The 14694-nt window shown below is 44.1% G+C and overlaps 1 protein-coding gene across 1 annotated transcript in view; it reads right to left on the bottom strand.

Moving 5' to 3' along the window:
- FHOD3 (formin homology 2 domain containing 3) overlaps positions 1-14694 on the bottom strand; it is a 270953-nt gene that overhangs the window by 82273 nt on the left and 173986 nt on the right. The window contains 1 exon segment of the mRNA XM_033169563.1: positions 11099-11210. Coding sequence (XP_033025454.1) covers positions 11099-11210 — 112 coding nt within the window.

The following is a 14694-nucleotide window of genomic DNA, read 5'->3' as shown; positions in this document are numbered from 1 at the left end:
GGCAGGTTCAACACTTAGGCAGGAAGAAGCAGCTGCACAAATATAAGATGGGGGACACCTGACTTGCTAGTAGTACAGTGGTACCTTGGTTCCCGAACGGCTTAGTTGTCGAACAAATTGGCTCCCGAATGCTGCAAATCTGGAAGTAAGTGTTCCGGTTTGCGAACATTTTTCGGAAGCCGAACGTCCGACGCAGCTTCCGCTTGAGTGCAAGAAGCTCTTGCAGCCAACCGGAAGCTGCGCCTTGGCTTTTGAACAGTTTTGAGAGTCAAACAGACTCCTGGAACTGATTAAGGTTCTCAGGTACCAATGTACAGACAAAAACAATCTAGGGGACTTAGTAGACCACAAGCTTAACAAGAGTCAAAAAAGCTTCTGAGTAGGCATGGTTAAGTTTGCAGGTATAGATGGCTTTGTGATGAACTTCATTAACCTTTGTCTTTAAGGTGTCACTGTCAAATAGGGCTACCCCTCTCGAAACACATTAACTTTGAAAGGAAACATGCAAGGAAAATAAATAAGGATTAGTAAATAAGTTAATTGCTGATATATAAAAAGCTGTTGTGTGCTACATAGAAAAGTTTCATAATATACATATTTCCACACTGGCAGATGATGAAACGGATCTAAGCCAAAAATGCAATGCTATTCTAAGCTGCATCAACAGAAGTCTAGTGTCCAGACCAAGGGGAGTAATAGTACCACTCTATTTTGCCTTGATCAGACCACACCTGGAGTCCTGTGTCCTGTGTCCAGTTCTGGGCACCAGAGATTAAGAAGGATATTGACAAGCTGGAACGTATGCAGAGGAGGGCGACCAAGATGATCAAGGGTCTGGGAACCACGCCTTATGAGGAACAATTAAGAGACGGAAAGGAGGTATTGTAGCCATCTTAAAATATCTAAAGGGCTGTCACATGGAGGATGCAACAATCTTGTTTTCTTCTGCTCTGGAGGGTAGGACCCATATCAATGGCTTCAAATAACAAGAAAGGAGATTCCGACTAAACACCAGGGAGAAGAGTCGTTTGACAGTTGAACGGTCTCCCTCAGGAGATGGTAGACTCTTATTCCTTGGAGGTTTGTAAGCACAGGTTTGATGGGCCACCTGTCATGGCCCAGTTGAGAATCCTCCATAGCAGGGGTTGGACTAGATGACTTAGAATGATTCTTAAAAAAAAAAAAATCCTTCCAGTAGCACCTTAGAGACCAACTAAGTTTGTTCTTGGTATCAGCTTTCGTGTGCATGCACACTTCTTCAGATACACTGAAACAGAAGTCACCAGACCCTTATATATAGTGAGAGGGTGGGGAGGGTATTACTCAGAAGGGTGGTGGGGAGGGGTGGTTGGCTGATAGGTGTGGTAAACCAGTTGGCGACTGTTAACGACTGCAATTGGTGTTACAGGAAAAAGCAAGGGGTGAGATCAGGCATCTGAAGAAGTGTGCATGCACATGAAAGCTTATACCAAGAAAAAACTTAGTTGGTCTCCAAGGTGCTACTGGAAGGAATTTTTTACACTTTGTATTTTGTTTTGACTATGGCAGACCAACACGGCTACCCACCTGTAACTAAAGATACCTTTCTCATGTATAATGAGATAAGAATCCAATATCTTGTAATTCAGCAACTTCTCTTTCCAGTCTATTTTTGAAATTCTTTTGTAATATGACAGCTACTTTGAGATCTTGTGTAGAATGTCCTGGGAGACTGAAATGTTCTCCTACTGGTTTCTCTGTCTTGTGATTCCTGATGTCAGATTTATGTCCATTTATCCTTTGGCCTAGGGTTTGGCCTGTTTGTCCAATATAGAGAGCTGAAGGGCACTGTTGGCATTTGATAGCATACACAATGTTAGAAGATGAGGAATTAAATAGTCCTGAGATGGTATGTTTGATGTTGTTGGGGCCAGTAATGGTGTTGTCCGGGTGTATGTGGCAGCAAAGCTGGCATCTGGGTTTATTGCAGGCTCTGGTACCAGTGTCCATGTTAAGTCTTGTTGCTGTATTATTGTGAGTGAGGAGTTGTTTAAGATTGGGTGGCTGACTGTAAGGTATTCCTCCCAGAGCTTGAGAAAGAGAACTGTCATTATCTAGGAGACGCTGATGATGTGTTGAACTGTTTTAACTTGGGAGCTGTATGTGATTACTAGTGGTGTTCTGTTATTTTTTTGGGGGGGGGTCTGTCTTGCAGCAAGTTCTCTCTGGGTATCAGTCTGGCTCTGTTGATCTGTTGTTTAACTTCATTGGGCGGATATTTTAGTTCTAAAAAGGTTTGTTCTATCATTCTAAGACAGCATGACATCACAGTAGCAAGTACCATTCCCTATGACATCACGTGGAGCATTTCTCTGCATCTACTGCAGCAAGTCAACAATGGTAGGTGGGAAAACACACAACTGGATGGCCCTGCATTGTGTTTCTAGGCACCATAAGCTGAATGGGAGAAGTCACAAGGTGATCCTGCTTCCAGCAGAGCCATGTGGCAGTTGTAAACCAGCTCTCATTCATCAAATCACTATTTTTGGGCACACCCATTTGGTTCTGTGCAAATGCTACTGTCCTTTAATATTTAACACAATAAATACTGTGCAATCAAACACTTTTCTATTATTTTCAGCTCAACTTTCCTTATATTCTGTGCGCTGGGTGTACATGTTGAGTAAGTTCAGAGAAGATATATGATAGGTGGATATGATACCCTCACTGCAGAAATGCCTGCCTGTGGTTTCTAATGAAGAGAGAGAAACTGGGAACAAGAAGGATAGATATATGATTCTAACCTATACTTATGCCATTTGGGGGTAACCGTAAGCCAGTAACATGACAAATTAATTACTTTAATCCATGCCGTATGACAGAAATATGCTTTAGTTAACAGACAGACTACTTGTCTTCTCAGAATGTGCTTCCTCCCATCTAAAGCATTCTAGAATATTCTGCCTGTGGCCTACAAAAGCACGCTTCCATATGCGTCTCTGCACGGCAATCATAAACGAGTGTCATATAATATTTTTCTGTGTATTTGCCAGGGGTACATACAGAAGCAAGCCAAAATACAATGCAAAGGAACCTGCATAAAAATGACATTTGAATAAAATCTATTTATTTCTATCAGGGCCTTTGCAGGCATGAATAAATATGATTCAAGTATGTAAATCCACCCATATAGAAGAAGAAGAGGAGGAGGAGGAGGAGGAGGAGGAGGAGGAGGAGGAGGAGTTTGGATATGATATCCCGCTTTATCACCACCTGAAGGAGTCTCAAAGCAGCTAACATTCTCCTTTCCCTTCCTCCCCCACAACAAACACTCTGTGAGGTGAGTGGGGCTGAGAGACTTCAAAGAAATGTGACTAGCCCAAGGTCACCCAGCAGTTGCATGTGGAGGAGCGGAGACGCGAACCCGGTTCCCCAGATTACGAGTCTACCACTCTTAACCACTATACCACACTGGCTCTTTTTGCTCTTAATTCTTTTTGCTCTTAATTGTGGATCTTGTATGGTATTTTTTGCACACCACTGGTGCAAAGCACACTGAGCCCGAACCTCTGCTGGTGGGAGCAATTATTATAACTTAAAGTCAGAAAACAAAGAATTCTTGTGTTGGACTGGCTTTTCTGTATGACAGGTCTGTTTACAACATGTTATTTTGTACACCTTTATGTTTTTAACTTCCTATAGTTTGTATTAGCTCATGTGGAAATGCATAGTGACATACCAAGAGTTTACCTACACCTCAGAGTCTGTTATCACCTGTCCTGGCTCAAAGAAAGGAAGTAGCAAATGAAGAGCATGAGATGCCCTTAAATTCTAAAGGTAAAGGTGAAGGGACCCCTGACCGTTAGGTCCAGTCGCGGACGACTCTAGGGTTGCGGTGCTCATCTCATATTAATGGCCGAGGGAGCCGGCGTAAAGCTTCCGGGTCATGTTGTCAGCATGACTAAGCCACTTCTGGTGAACCAGAGCAGCACACGGAAACGCCGTTTACCTTCCCACTGGAGCGGTACCTATTTATCTACTTGCACTTTGACATGCTTTCGAACTGCTAGGTGGGCAGGAGCTGGGACCGAGCAATGGGAGCTCACCCTGTCGCGGGGATTCGAACCGCTGACCTTCTGATTGGCAAGCCCTAGGCGCTGTGGGAGCAGGGACCCGCGTCCCTGCTCCCAAATTCTGCTACCCCCTAAAATGGGAGCAAACTTGCATTGGGCTAGAAATATATCAGAATCAGTTCCATCTCTGACCCAGTTCCAAAAGCTTATGAAATACACAAACACCTACCCCAACCCTCCCACGTCACGTATGCTGCTGCAGTACAATGCTGCCATCAATATCACCTTTCTTAGATTCAGAGGTTCTCTGCGCAGAGGGAGTACAATGCTATAATTATACCACACCGGCACAGCAGAAAATCACGGCTTATTCCAGCTCCACAAAATTGAACAACATAATATTATGTATACTACTACTATCTGTGCTAGTGCAACAAACTGTTGCAAAAAATTCTTATCTGACCCTTTGTAAGAGATTTGGGTATTACAAGTTTGGAGAATACATTAGAGAATATACAGTATGAGTCATCAAACACTGATTATCATAGAATGCAGAATCAACTCGTGTGCATAAATATGTGAACTAACATTCCTACACCAGCTATATAAAAAGGACACCTGGAATGTGGTTACATTTCAAGGTCAACCCCCTTCAAAAGCTGTTGGGATTCATCCATTCTCATCTTGATCTTGGGACTTTGTATCTTTTCTGCAATGATTAATCTTGCAAGCTAGTCAGAGCTAAAAAAATAAAATAAAAAGGGAATCTGGAAAACCTACTTTTTCTTCTCCGTTTCTAAATCTTCGGAGGAATAGCCTACATTTTAAAGTACCCTATTGGCCTCGTCACTGCAGGACCTTCTTGATTGTGAGTCTTTTCTAACTTTTCAGTAAATCAGGATGGAAGTCTTTTAAAACGCTGAAATGAAATGGGCAGTGGTGAAATAAGGAATAAGAAATGCACTGCTTCCCCCTGCTGGATGGATTGCTTTCCTCTGCTACAGACCATACTGCAGACCTCATTCCACTTTTTATCAGCTTTAACTGTTTCAGCATATTTGTATTCTTAACCTCATCAGGCCAGTATATGGTATACACCATATGGTTCGGAAAATGAATCTCCCTAACATATATTGCTAATCCTATTTTCTGTTATTTCTTCATGGCCTATTATTTAAAATAAATCCCCACCCCGCCACACACTTTCATGAAAGAATTCATCCTTAGTGTGTGTGGGGGGGGGGGAGGTAGATTTTCAGTGACTTCTAATAATTTTCAGGGTGGTGCTCTTTCCTTTGAATACGAGTATGAACGGTCGCCTCCCACAAACCAAACAAATGCATTCTTGAGGGGAGGATATGACTACAACAAGGTACAGGTAGGTAGCCGTGTTGGTCTGCCATGGTCAAAACAAAATAAAAAATTCCTTCCAGTAGCACCTTAGAGACCAACTAAGTCTGTTCTTGGTATGAGCTTTCGTGTGCATGCACACTTCTTCAGGTACCAATGCACATGAAAGCTCATACCAAGAACAAACTTAGTTGGTCTCTAAGGTGCTACTGTTGTCTTTGTCCGTGGAGTTTTCTTGGCAGGGATACTGGAGTGGCTTGCCAGTTCCTTCTCCAGGTGGATCACATTTAGTCTAAACTCTCTGCTATGACCTGTCCATCTTGGGTGGCCCTGCATGGCATAGCTCATAGCTTCCCTGAGTTATTCAAGCCCCTTAGCCATGACAAGACAGTGATCCATGGAGGGCACAAGGAGAAGGGGACAACAGAAGATGAGATGGTTGGACAGTGTTCTCGAAGCGACTGGCATGAGTTTGGCCAAACTGCGGGAGGCAGTGGAGGATAGGGGTGCCTGGCGTGCTCTGGTCCATGGGGTCACGAAGAGTAGGACACGACGAAACAACTAAACAACAACAAGGTGCTATTGGAAGGAATTTTTTATTTTTTATTTTGTTACAACAAGGTAGCCATCTTTGCCCTCCATGAATGCCACTGCTCGATGCTGCATCATTTCCATGCCCGAAATGTGGCCAGGATAAAAGTGTAGCTGAGCCTTATGCAGCAGTAGGGATTTTTATTTTGGTGTCAATGGTAATAAAAAGAAACAAGGAAGGAAAAGCCCCTCGCCACTTTCTACTGAAAGGTAAGACCCTACCCTCCCACCCAATTTTTTTTGAGCTTGCCCACTGGGACTTAACACCATTACTCTCCTAAGACTAAAGTGCAGAATTTGCTTCTGAAACATCCTGAGACAGTTGCAGACAACAACCATGTGGCATTCAGCAAAAATCCCCAAACTGCCCAGTGAGTTCATTTATTACGAGGTGTCAGAGGCCAAGAGAGAAACTGACATGGCAGGAGGAAGGGACAAGGCCCTCCGGGGGGAAAGCCCTCGCATGTAATGGAAGCGAACATTGAAACTGATGGGTACACTGGCAAATGAAAGAAAGTGCTCTGAGTGCCTGCCCTAGAGACTCACATCTAGAAGCCCTACGCCATTTTGGAGAGCTATGGTGTAAGGATAAAATTGTACAGATCTACCAAGATATGCTGTGATGTCAGAAAGATGCAAGGAATCCAAGCCAATCACAAACATGCTGCAGGAGGCAGGACTGCCCCACAGATGGGGCTTCCTCTTCCATATCACTGCCAAACCACTGTAAGGGGAAATGACGTGGGTGGCGCCGTGGGTTAAACCACAGAGCCTAGGGCTTGCTGGTCAGAAGGTCGGCGGTTCAAATCCCCGCAATGGGGTGAGCTCCCGTTGCTCAGTCCCAGCTCCTGCCCACCTAGCAGTTCGAAAGCACGTCAAAGTGCAAGTAGATAAATAGGTACCACTCTGGCGGGAAGGTAAACGGCGTTTCCGTGTGCTGCTCTGGTTCACCAGAAGCGGCTTAGTCATGCTGGCCACATGACCCGGAAGCTGTACGCCGGCTCCCTCGGCCAGTAACACAAGATGAGCGCCACAACCCCAGAGTCGGAAACGATTGGACCTAACGGTCAGGGGTCCCTTTACCCTTTACCTTACAATGATCCAAGCTATGGAACTACCAAAGCAAGTGCAACTCCAAGCCAGCAACCAAAGAAGCAGTGGATTAGGCCACCGGGCACCTGAAGTGGGACTCACAATGAAAAAGAAATGAAAGAAAGGCCAAGAAGTCTTTTTACGTTGGTAGTACCCCCCTGAAACAAATACCTCCTGGTGTTTGCTTTTCTTGCCTTTCTCCCTTCCCACTAGTCTCTCCCCTCCACATTTGAAAACTAGATTGTAAGATCCTCAGCATGCAAATGTTCTTCATGTGCTGGTGGCATAATGTAAATGGTTCAATACAACAGCCACTAAATGACATGTTTTGAAGTTGTGTGGTTAGACCACACCTGGAGTACTGTGTCCAGGTCTGGGTACCAAAATTTAAGAAGGTTTTTGCCAAGCTGGAACGTGTGCAGAGGAGGGCAACCAAGTTGAGCCAGGGCCTGGAAACCAAGTCTTATCAGTTAAGGGAGTTGTGTACGTTCAGCCTCGTAAAGAGGAAGCTGAGAGGAAATATGACAGCCATCTTCAAATATCTGAAGGGCTGTCACATGGAGAATGGAGCAAAGTTGTTTTCTCCCACCCTGGAAGGTAGGACCCAAACCAATGGATTCAAGTTACAAGAAAGGAGATTCCGACTAAACATCAGGAAGAACTTTCTGAAAGTTAGAGCTGTTTGACAGTGGAAGGGTCTCCCTCTGAAGGTGGTGGACTCTCTTTCCTTGGGTGGTTTTAAGCAGAGGGTTGACTGCCATCTGTCATATTTGATCTGGTTGTGATTCCTGCATCGCAGGGGGCTGGACTGGATGACCCTTGGGGTCTCTTCCCACTCTACAATTCTATGGTTCTGTAGCTCATTAGCATGAAAAACATTTTAGTGCTCAGAAGCTATAAAATTATTACAATAGGTAACTGGGGGGAGAAGTGATTGTTCTCATTTGGAAAGGCAGACAGTAGAAGATTTAAGTTTATAATACTGAGGTGTTTGTCCTGCAAGAAGAGCACTCTGTATTGTGGAAAAAAATGCAGAAGAGAGACAATAATGTACATGTTATAGGCTGAACTCTTGCTTGCCTCTTAACACATTCCTCCAAAACTGCAGGGAGCATTTGTAAGCCGGATGTTCCTACGGAGTTTTCAATTCCATTTGGATGTACTGCAGTGTGGAAGCAACACACAGCTGTACTAGGAAAACTGGGGCTGAATTATTAGGAGTGGCCCCACTTTTGCCAATCATGTGCACTGCACATGTGAAAAGATTATAACTCACCAAACAAAATGTCCATTAAAGCACCAGGTGTCTACAAAGGCAGGTCTGCACTTAATCAACCGGTTCTGAGACTGATAAAAAGGATTCCCAAATAAGATAGCTAAAGCCATATTCCCAGCAGGCTTTCAGAGCCCCTTTGAATGAAAGGAAGCTTTTCTGCAACTCCCATTCATTTCAATGGGGCTCAAACTGGAAAGATTAAACTATACACAGGGGTTTAAACAGAAACTGTGAACACCTCATTAAATCAGTTATGCTTCCTTTGGCTACTCCACTGTGCTAATTCTAGAGCTAATAGATGTCAGTGAACATCTAGAACTTTCTGAACCCCTCCTTGGGCTGTGCATAACCATGGTGACCAATGGGGGAATGGGGAATTGGGTTCAATTCTGGAGAGGAAGCCTGAGAAATGGCTGCCATATCCAAGGAAGGCAGGGATGAAATACAACAACCATACAGAACTCTTTCTAGTGATGTAAAAACTGGGGTTTGGCTCTTGCTGCCCAACTCCCCATGGGACTCTGAGTCCCCTAAGTTCATAATCGGTCAGAGAAGAATGGATGGAGACAGGATCCAGTGGAAAGCAAGGCAGATATTTTTCTGTTGCAACAGAGTTCCCTCCCCTCCTTCCAAGGAGGAAGAGACCCTGAACAAAAGTGTGCAGGAACCTGTAAAGACTTTTGACATTGCCCAAACCCCTTAGCCAAAGACCACCCTAAAATCATCATACATACTAGGAGGCAGGCTACAGCAGAAGTCCTGTCTGGCAGGATACCTGATAACGGTCACTGATTGCATTACCTGGGCAGCCTAGCCATTCTTTGGTGATGGTTAATACTTTGGTTCCTGAATCCAGGTCACAGGCTCACCCTATTCATATGCAAATAGGCCCTTAAGACAGGATTTGTGAGCAAAAAGACAATGAGAAGGCTTTCCCCCATTTACCTCCCTTACTGTAGAGGAATATTTGAGGTCATTGGGAGAATCAAAATGGCTTCAGGATTGCTCTTCCGTACTATTTCAGACACATTTAGGTATGTGTGCATTTATGAACCTTTATTCTATATTTGAGAGCGTAGAATTCTTATAATACTAGGTCCTGTAAGTGGCGTAAGTGCACATTGAATCCTTTCATGAGGGTCAATCAGAGGGCAAGTCTGCTGTCAGCAGCCATAATTCCACCTCAAAACTCCATCAAAGGCTAAACACTGGCATGAGACCAATAGTCAACAAGCACCGTAAGAGGAAATTGAAAAGAACTTTGAAGAGAGAATTCAAGAGGGCATGAAACCATTAAGATGAAAATGCATGTGCATAAAATTCACAGTGGGCATGGCTGGCAGACTCTGACCAATGGATGCCTGCCCTACCCTCATGAAGGAGCTCACTCCCCAGATGGCCTAGTCCCCTGTCAGGTGTATCTCTGCTGAGGCAGCACACCACGACTGCCTCAAGATCAACTGCAAAGGCCTTGGTGACAGGTTTTACAGCCCTCTGGCCAGCAGCTCTCACTGCATCCCCACTGCCACAGGGAGCTCCATCCTCTCCACACCACTGAAATGGTGTGCACACTAACTGTCTCTCGGTTTGAGGATTGCCTGAAATCTCACCTACAAAATCAGGAAAACATCAAAATGGAGAAAAATTAGAATACCCTACTAATCAAAATTGAAGGACAGGAGAACATGTCCCCCGTGGATTAAGTTTTGTTTTCATATTCTGCATGTATAACAATGGGGCTTTTACCTACAAAACGTAGGAGGAGTGCGGAACCCATCATTGTTCAACCCGGACACTGAGGTCCAGTGCCAAGCACCTTCAGGCGGTTCCCTCACTGCGAGAAGTGAAGTTACAGGGAACCAGGCAGAGGGCCTTCTTGGTAGTGGCGCCTGCCCTGTGGAGCCCCCGCAGCCCGCCACTACCCACTCTTACCGGCGTGGCACGATGTGGTTGCCCATCTCCGGGTTGGTGCGGCGATGGAAATAGCTTTTGTGGATGTGCAAAATGTCATTTCCGGCACACTTTCGGGTCTGCGGAGGCCCGTGCGCACATGCACAAGCTATTTCTGGTGCCGCGCCAACCCAGAAGTGCACCGAAAAAAGCGAGTAAGGGCGCATATGGGTGCGCCCTCCCCCGCCCTCCGCACTGGAGGAAACGGCCTGAGGCTGGGTAAGTTTGGGGACCCCTGCTATTAGCCATGCATTTTGTAGGCAAATTTCCAATTCATACACATGCACACATGTCTGTGGCATAGCATGGGTTGACAGCACCCAGGGCAATGCAAGTATTGCACCCCATAATCCATGGTTCCTGTCAGGGCTGGGTGGCAGTGAGGCTGATGGGGAAGGGTCTTCTCAGCAGGGAGAGGGAAGCTTGGGAGATGACAGCAGCGGCTGTTGTTGTTGTTGTTGTTGTTGTTAATTTAATGAATTTTTTACATTGCTTGATTGTTTTAAAAAAACCTAAAAGTGGTTTCTTTTTCTTTTGAAGTTTTGCAGCTCCCCCAAATTTTGCACCCTGGTTAGCAGCCCCTCTGTCTCCCCCCCTCCCCCAAAGCTATGCCACGGTGTGGCCTACAAGCGTTTTGTTTTCTACTTGAAATGTTCTCCTGAGAACAAGGTATAGTGTATGAAAGTGAGTATGATTTGTTTTTGTGAGGTTGTTTCGTGGTAGCAAAACAACAAACCATTTCATTATTTCCTTTGAAGCGCAACTACAGGCAGGTACTGTAACTCACCTCTCTTGTCATCTACGATGGACACTGCTTGGATCAGAAGTGGTGCATTGGATTCCGTATACTCCACAAAAACAAGGAGCAACTTCAGTGCTGTCTTTACAACCAGCCGAAACTGCAAGAGGAAAGAGAGGAGAGCTTGTCACTCATTAGGCTGACATCTGCAGACATGCTGCTTTCTTAATGCAATACAAGCTGACCCTCTGTTAGAGTCAGTGAACACAACTGCTGTCCTTTCAATCTTTGGTCAACCTGAAACGAGCTAAAAATGAGAGGCCAGGAATTTAAAACAAGGACAACTATGGCAGGAAGGAAATCTGTGACCATTATACGGAATCAGATCATTGATTGGCCCAACCCAGTCCACAGGTCTCTCCAATCCTGCTACATGAGAGGTAACAGGGATTGAATTCAAAGCATAATACATCCGAAGCATTGTGATCTGCCATGAAATTAAAAACCCTCCCCAAATAAAGAAATGAATCTTTCCTGCAATGGCCTAATTCAGACAATTGTTCCTTAAAAAGGGGGGGGGGGGGAGTTGTAATGCCATTGTAAAGGAGGCAGCCAATCAGTCAATCACACAGTTCAAAGCTGGAGTTAACTCTTTATTAGAGAAACACAATCCTGGCAGCCTTGGCTGTGCTTGGAAAAATAGGATAAGCACTGCAGCTCATTCCCTGTAGGTCCCACTCAATGAAATTAGTTGCTCAGACTAAAAGTCCCTGTCTCCACAAAGCCACTGATGTCTCCTCTCCAGGGCTCCCTGCAAGCAATTGGAGACTGTGCCTGCATACCGCTTGTCTTTGCTCTGCCCATTTCAGCCAACTTCTTCACTCCTCTGTGTCCAACCGGTCCATGATATCCATGAGCATTTACTAGGACCAAATACAATTCCCCTAGTTCCTTCCCACAGCACACCAGCTTCACACCAAGATCCTGGCCTGCATTACCCCGGAGAGATCCCAGTTACCAGTACGTCCAAACCAAGCAAATCTGTCTTAGTATGCACATTATTTTGTATATTTATTAAGTCTTTTATTGCCACTAATTTTATTGCCGCCAATTTCCTTTTAAATTTAATTGTGTGAGTGTAATTGCTGTTCCTGCGTTTTTTTGTCTTGTCTTGCTATGAGTTTAAAGCTGAAATGAACTGATTGATCTGGCTTAGTGTTGACTGAAAAACCAACATTCTGTGAATCGGACATAAAAAGGAAGTGCTGCTTCTTTGCACCCAAGATAATTCATGATGAGATCCTGGCTATCCACACTCTTTTTCTAGCCTGCCAGTTATTATAATAAAATCTGCTCTTGAGAGTGAGAACCAATTTAGTAGGCTTCATCTCAGAAGGGGTGACCATGCCTGCAACCTGCATCCAAGTCTGGCAGAAAATAAGATACCTCCTCCTCTCTCTCTCTCTCTCTCTCTCTCTCTCTCTCTCTCTCATATCAAATTCTGAAGGTTCCCTCCTTCTCCTCCTCCTCCTCTCTCTCTCTCATATCAAATTCTGAAGGTTCCCTGAACAAAAAATCCTGGAAGTAACTGCCTATAATCTGACAGGCTTTAATCCACTCTAGAGAGTCTGGTGTGCCTACAAATTTCACCCACTTCAGTTAAAAGAAAGATTCCCTATTATAGCAAATGAGGGGGGGGGACCAGTTTCATTTTCAATAGATCTAAACTGGTCCAAAACATTGAGTCAAATTCGAAAGACATAGAATGGCTCAGAAACAGTTTGGGCAGGTTCCAAACACTACAGCAACAGATGTAGAGAAACCCCCTAGTGCTTATCCTATTTTTCCAACCACAGAATAATAACGACAGAAACCTGCTAAAAATATGCAGGCCTTGATATGTTTCATTCTGGGTGAAGTCATTAGAGTTATGCTGCATTAATTTAATACAAATATACCTACACAAACACAGGAATAAACTTTTTTTAAAAAAAAAACCTAACTCCTGTTAAGAGGGCTTTAAAAATAACTCTTCTGCACTGGATGTTGGTGTGGGGTTAGAGAGGCTCTCATCTTGCTCTCAATATTCCAAACATACAGATTGGCAATGATGATAACAAGAAGGATATAATGTAAATTTTAGGGACAGTCTCCAAATATTTAAACTAGCTTCCTGTCTAGCTTGCAACAGGAAACCTGGGAGATTTAACTGTCACATGGAAGACAGAGCAAGCTTGTTTTCTCCTGCTCAGGAGGGTAGAACTCAAACCAATGGATTCAAGAAAGGAGATTCCAACTAAATATCAGGAATAACATTTCTGATAGTAAGAGCTGTTTGACAGCGGATGTCTCCCTCGAGAGGTGGTGGACTCTCCTTTGTTGGAGGTTTTCAAGCGGAGGTTGGATGACCATCTGACATGGAAGCTTTAGCTGAGATTCCTGCATTGCAGGGGGTTGGACTAGATGACCCCCCAGGATCCCTCCCACTCTACAATTCCATGCTTCAATTATCTTTTATTTCTCTGCACCACAGCTTTTCAGTGGCACACAGTGCACAACTAAGAACGTGGTTGTGATTTCTCACCTGCTACTGTACTTATCTCTACTGACTTTCTTCTGCAAATACGTTAGTTAGGATTGTGGTGACATTAGCAGAGGACAAATAAGGGAAACCAAAAGTTACTTAACATAAAAGGTTTAATATTATGCATGCTCATAATGTCCAAGACATCTTTTATTGATCGAGAGGAATTACAAGATCTGAACATTTCCTCCCCAAAAATAATTGACCAGGGGAAAATGAGTAGGGTTCCAAATACTTCATACATGCATGGAAATTATAATTTACATTATGAAGTCCTAAATAAAGCAGTTATGAATGCTGAGCAGACCTTTTCAGGGTGAGTGTGTTCAGGTATAAAAATGTGCAGCACCTGTGTTCTATTCATCCCAATATTTTTTAGTTGTTCTGCTAGGTGGCGCTATGCGATGGTTTTCTACAGCAAAAGAGGGAAATTTAAACATCCCAGGATATCCCTGTACTAAGATTGCTGCTTTGAATGTTCTCACTGGGAAGTATTACCATTCCTTAGCAAGAGCAAAAACAATCAGTGTTGCTGTGGCCTGATCTGTCCTTGCCGTGGTTCAGTTATTTTGGAGCATCAGGATTGGCACATACAGAGGCTATAAAGGTGATAAAAATGGAAACTCAGAGAGTTGAGGCCTTACTTCATTGTGTGGAAATTATTTCCTTGGCAAGTCGCCCTAATAATATATTTGACAGATGGGGCATAAAGCATTAGAATAAAACAGCAAGCATATAATAATAAACAGTAATCGTTTCTGGCATCCCTGAGATAGGTATCTTCCTTTTTATTCACTTTACGCCATAAGTGTGTTCTGTGTGCATATGAAAGATTCTTAGCAAGGAGAAAGGCCTGCTCTTTGTTAACATTCAAGACTACTTGTTCCAATTGGCAGCATATATTGGGTGTGCTGGAGGAGACTCTTGAGAGTCCCAGGGACTGCAAGAAGATCAAACCTAGCCATTCTGAAGGAAATGAGTGCTCTGAGTGCTCCCTGGAAGGACAGATCCTGAAGCTGAGGCTCCAATACTTTGGCCACCTCATGAGAAGAGAAGACTC

The sequence above is a fragment of the Lacerta agilis genome, chromosome 14, assembly GCF_009819535.1.
Source record: "Lacerta agilis isolate rLacAgi1 chromosome 14, rLacAgi1.pri, whole genome shotgun sequence".
NCBI lineage: Eukaryota > Metazoa > Chordata > Lepidosauria > Squamata > Lacertidae > Lacerta > Lacerta agilis.
The sequence above is the reverse complement of the archived record's forward strand: the minus strand, read 5'-3'. Positions and strand labels throughout refer to the sequence as shown.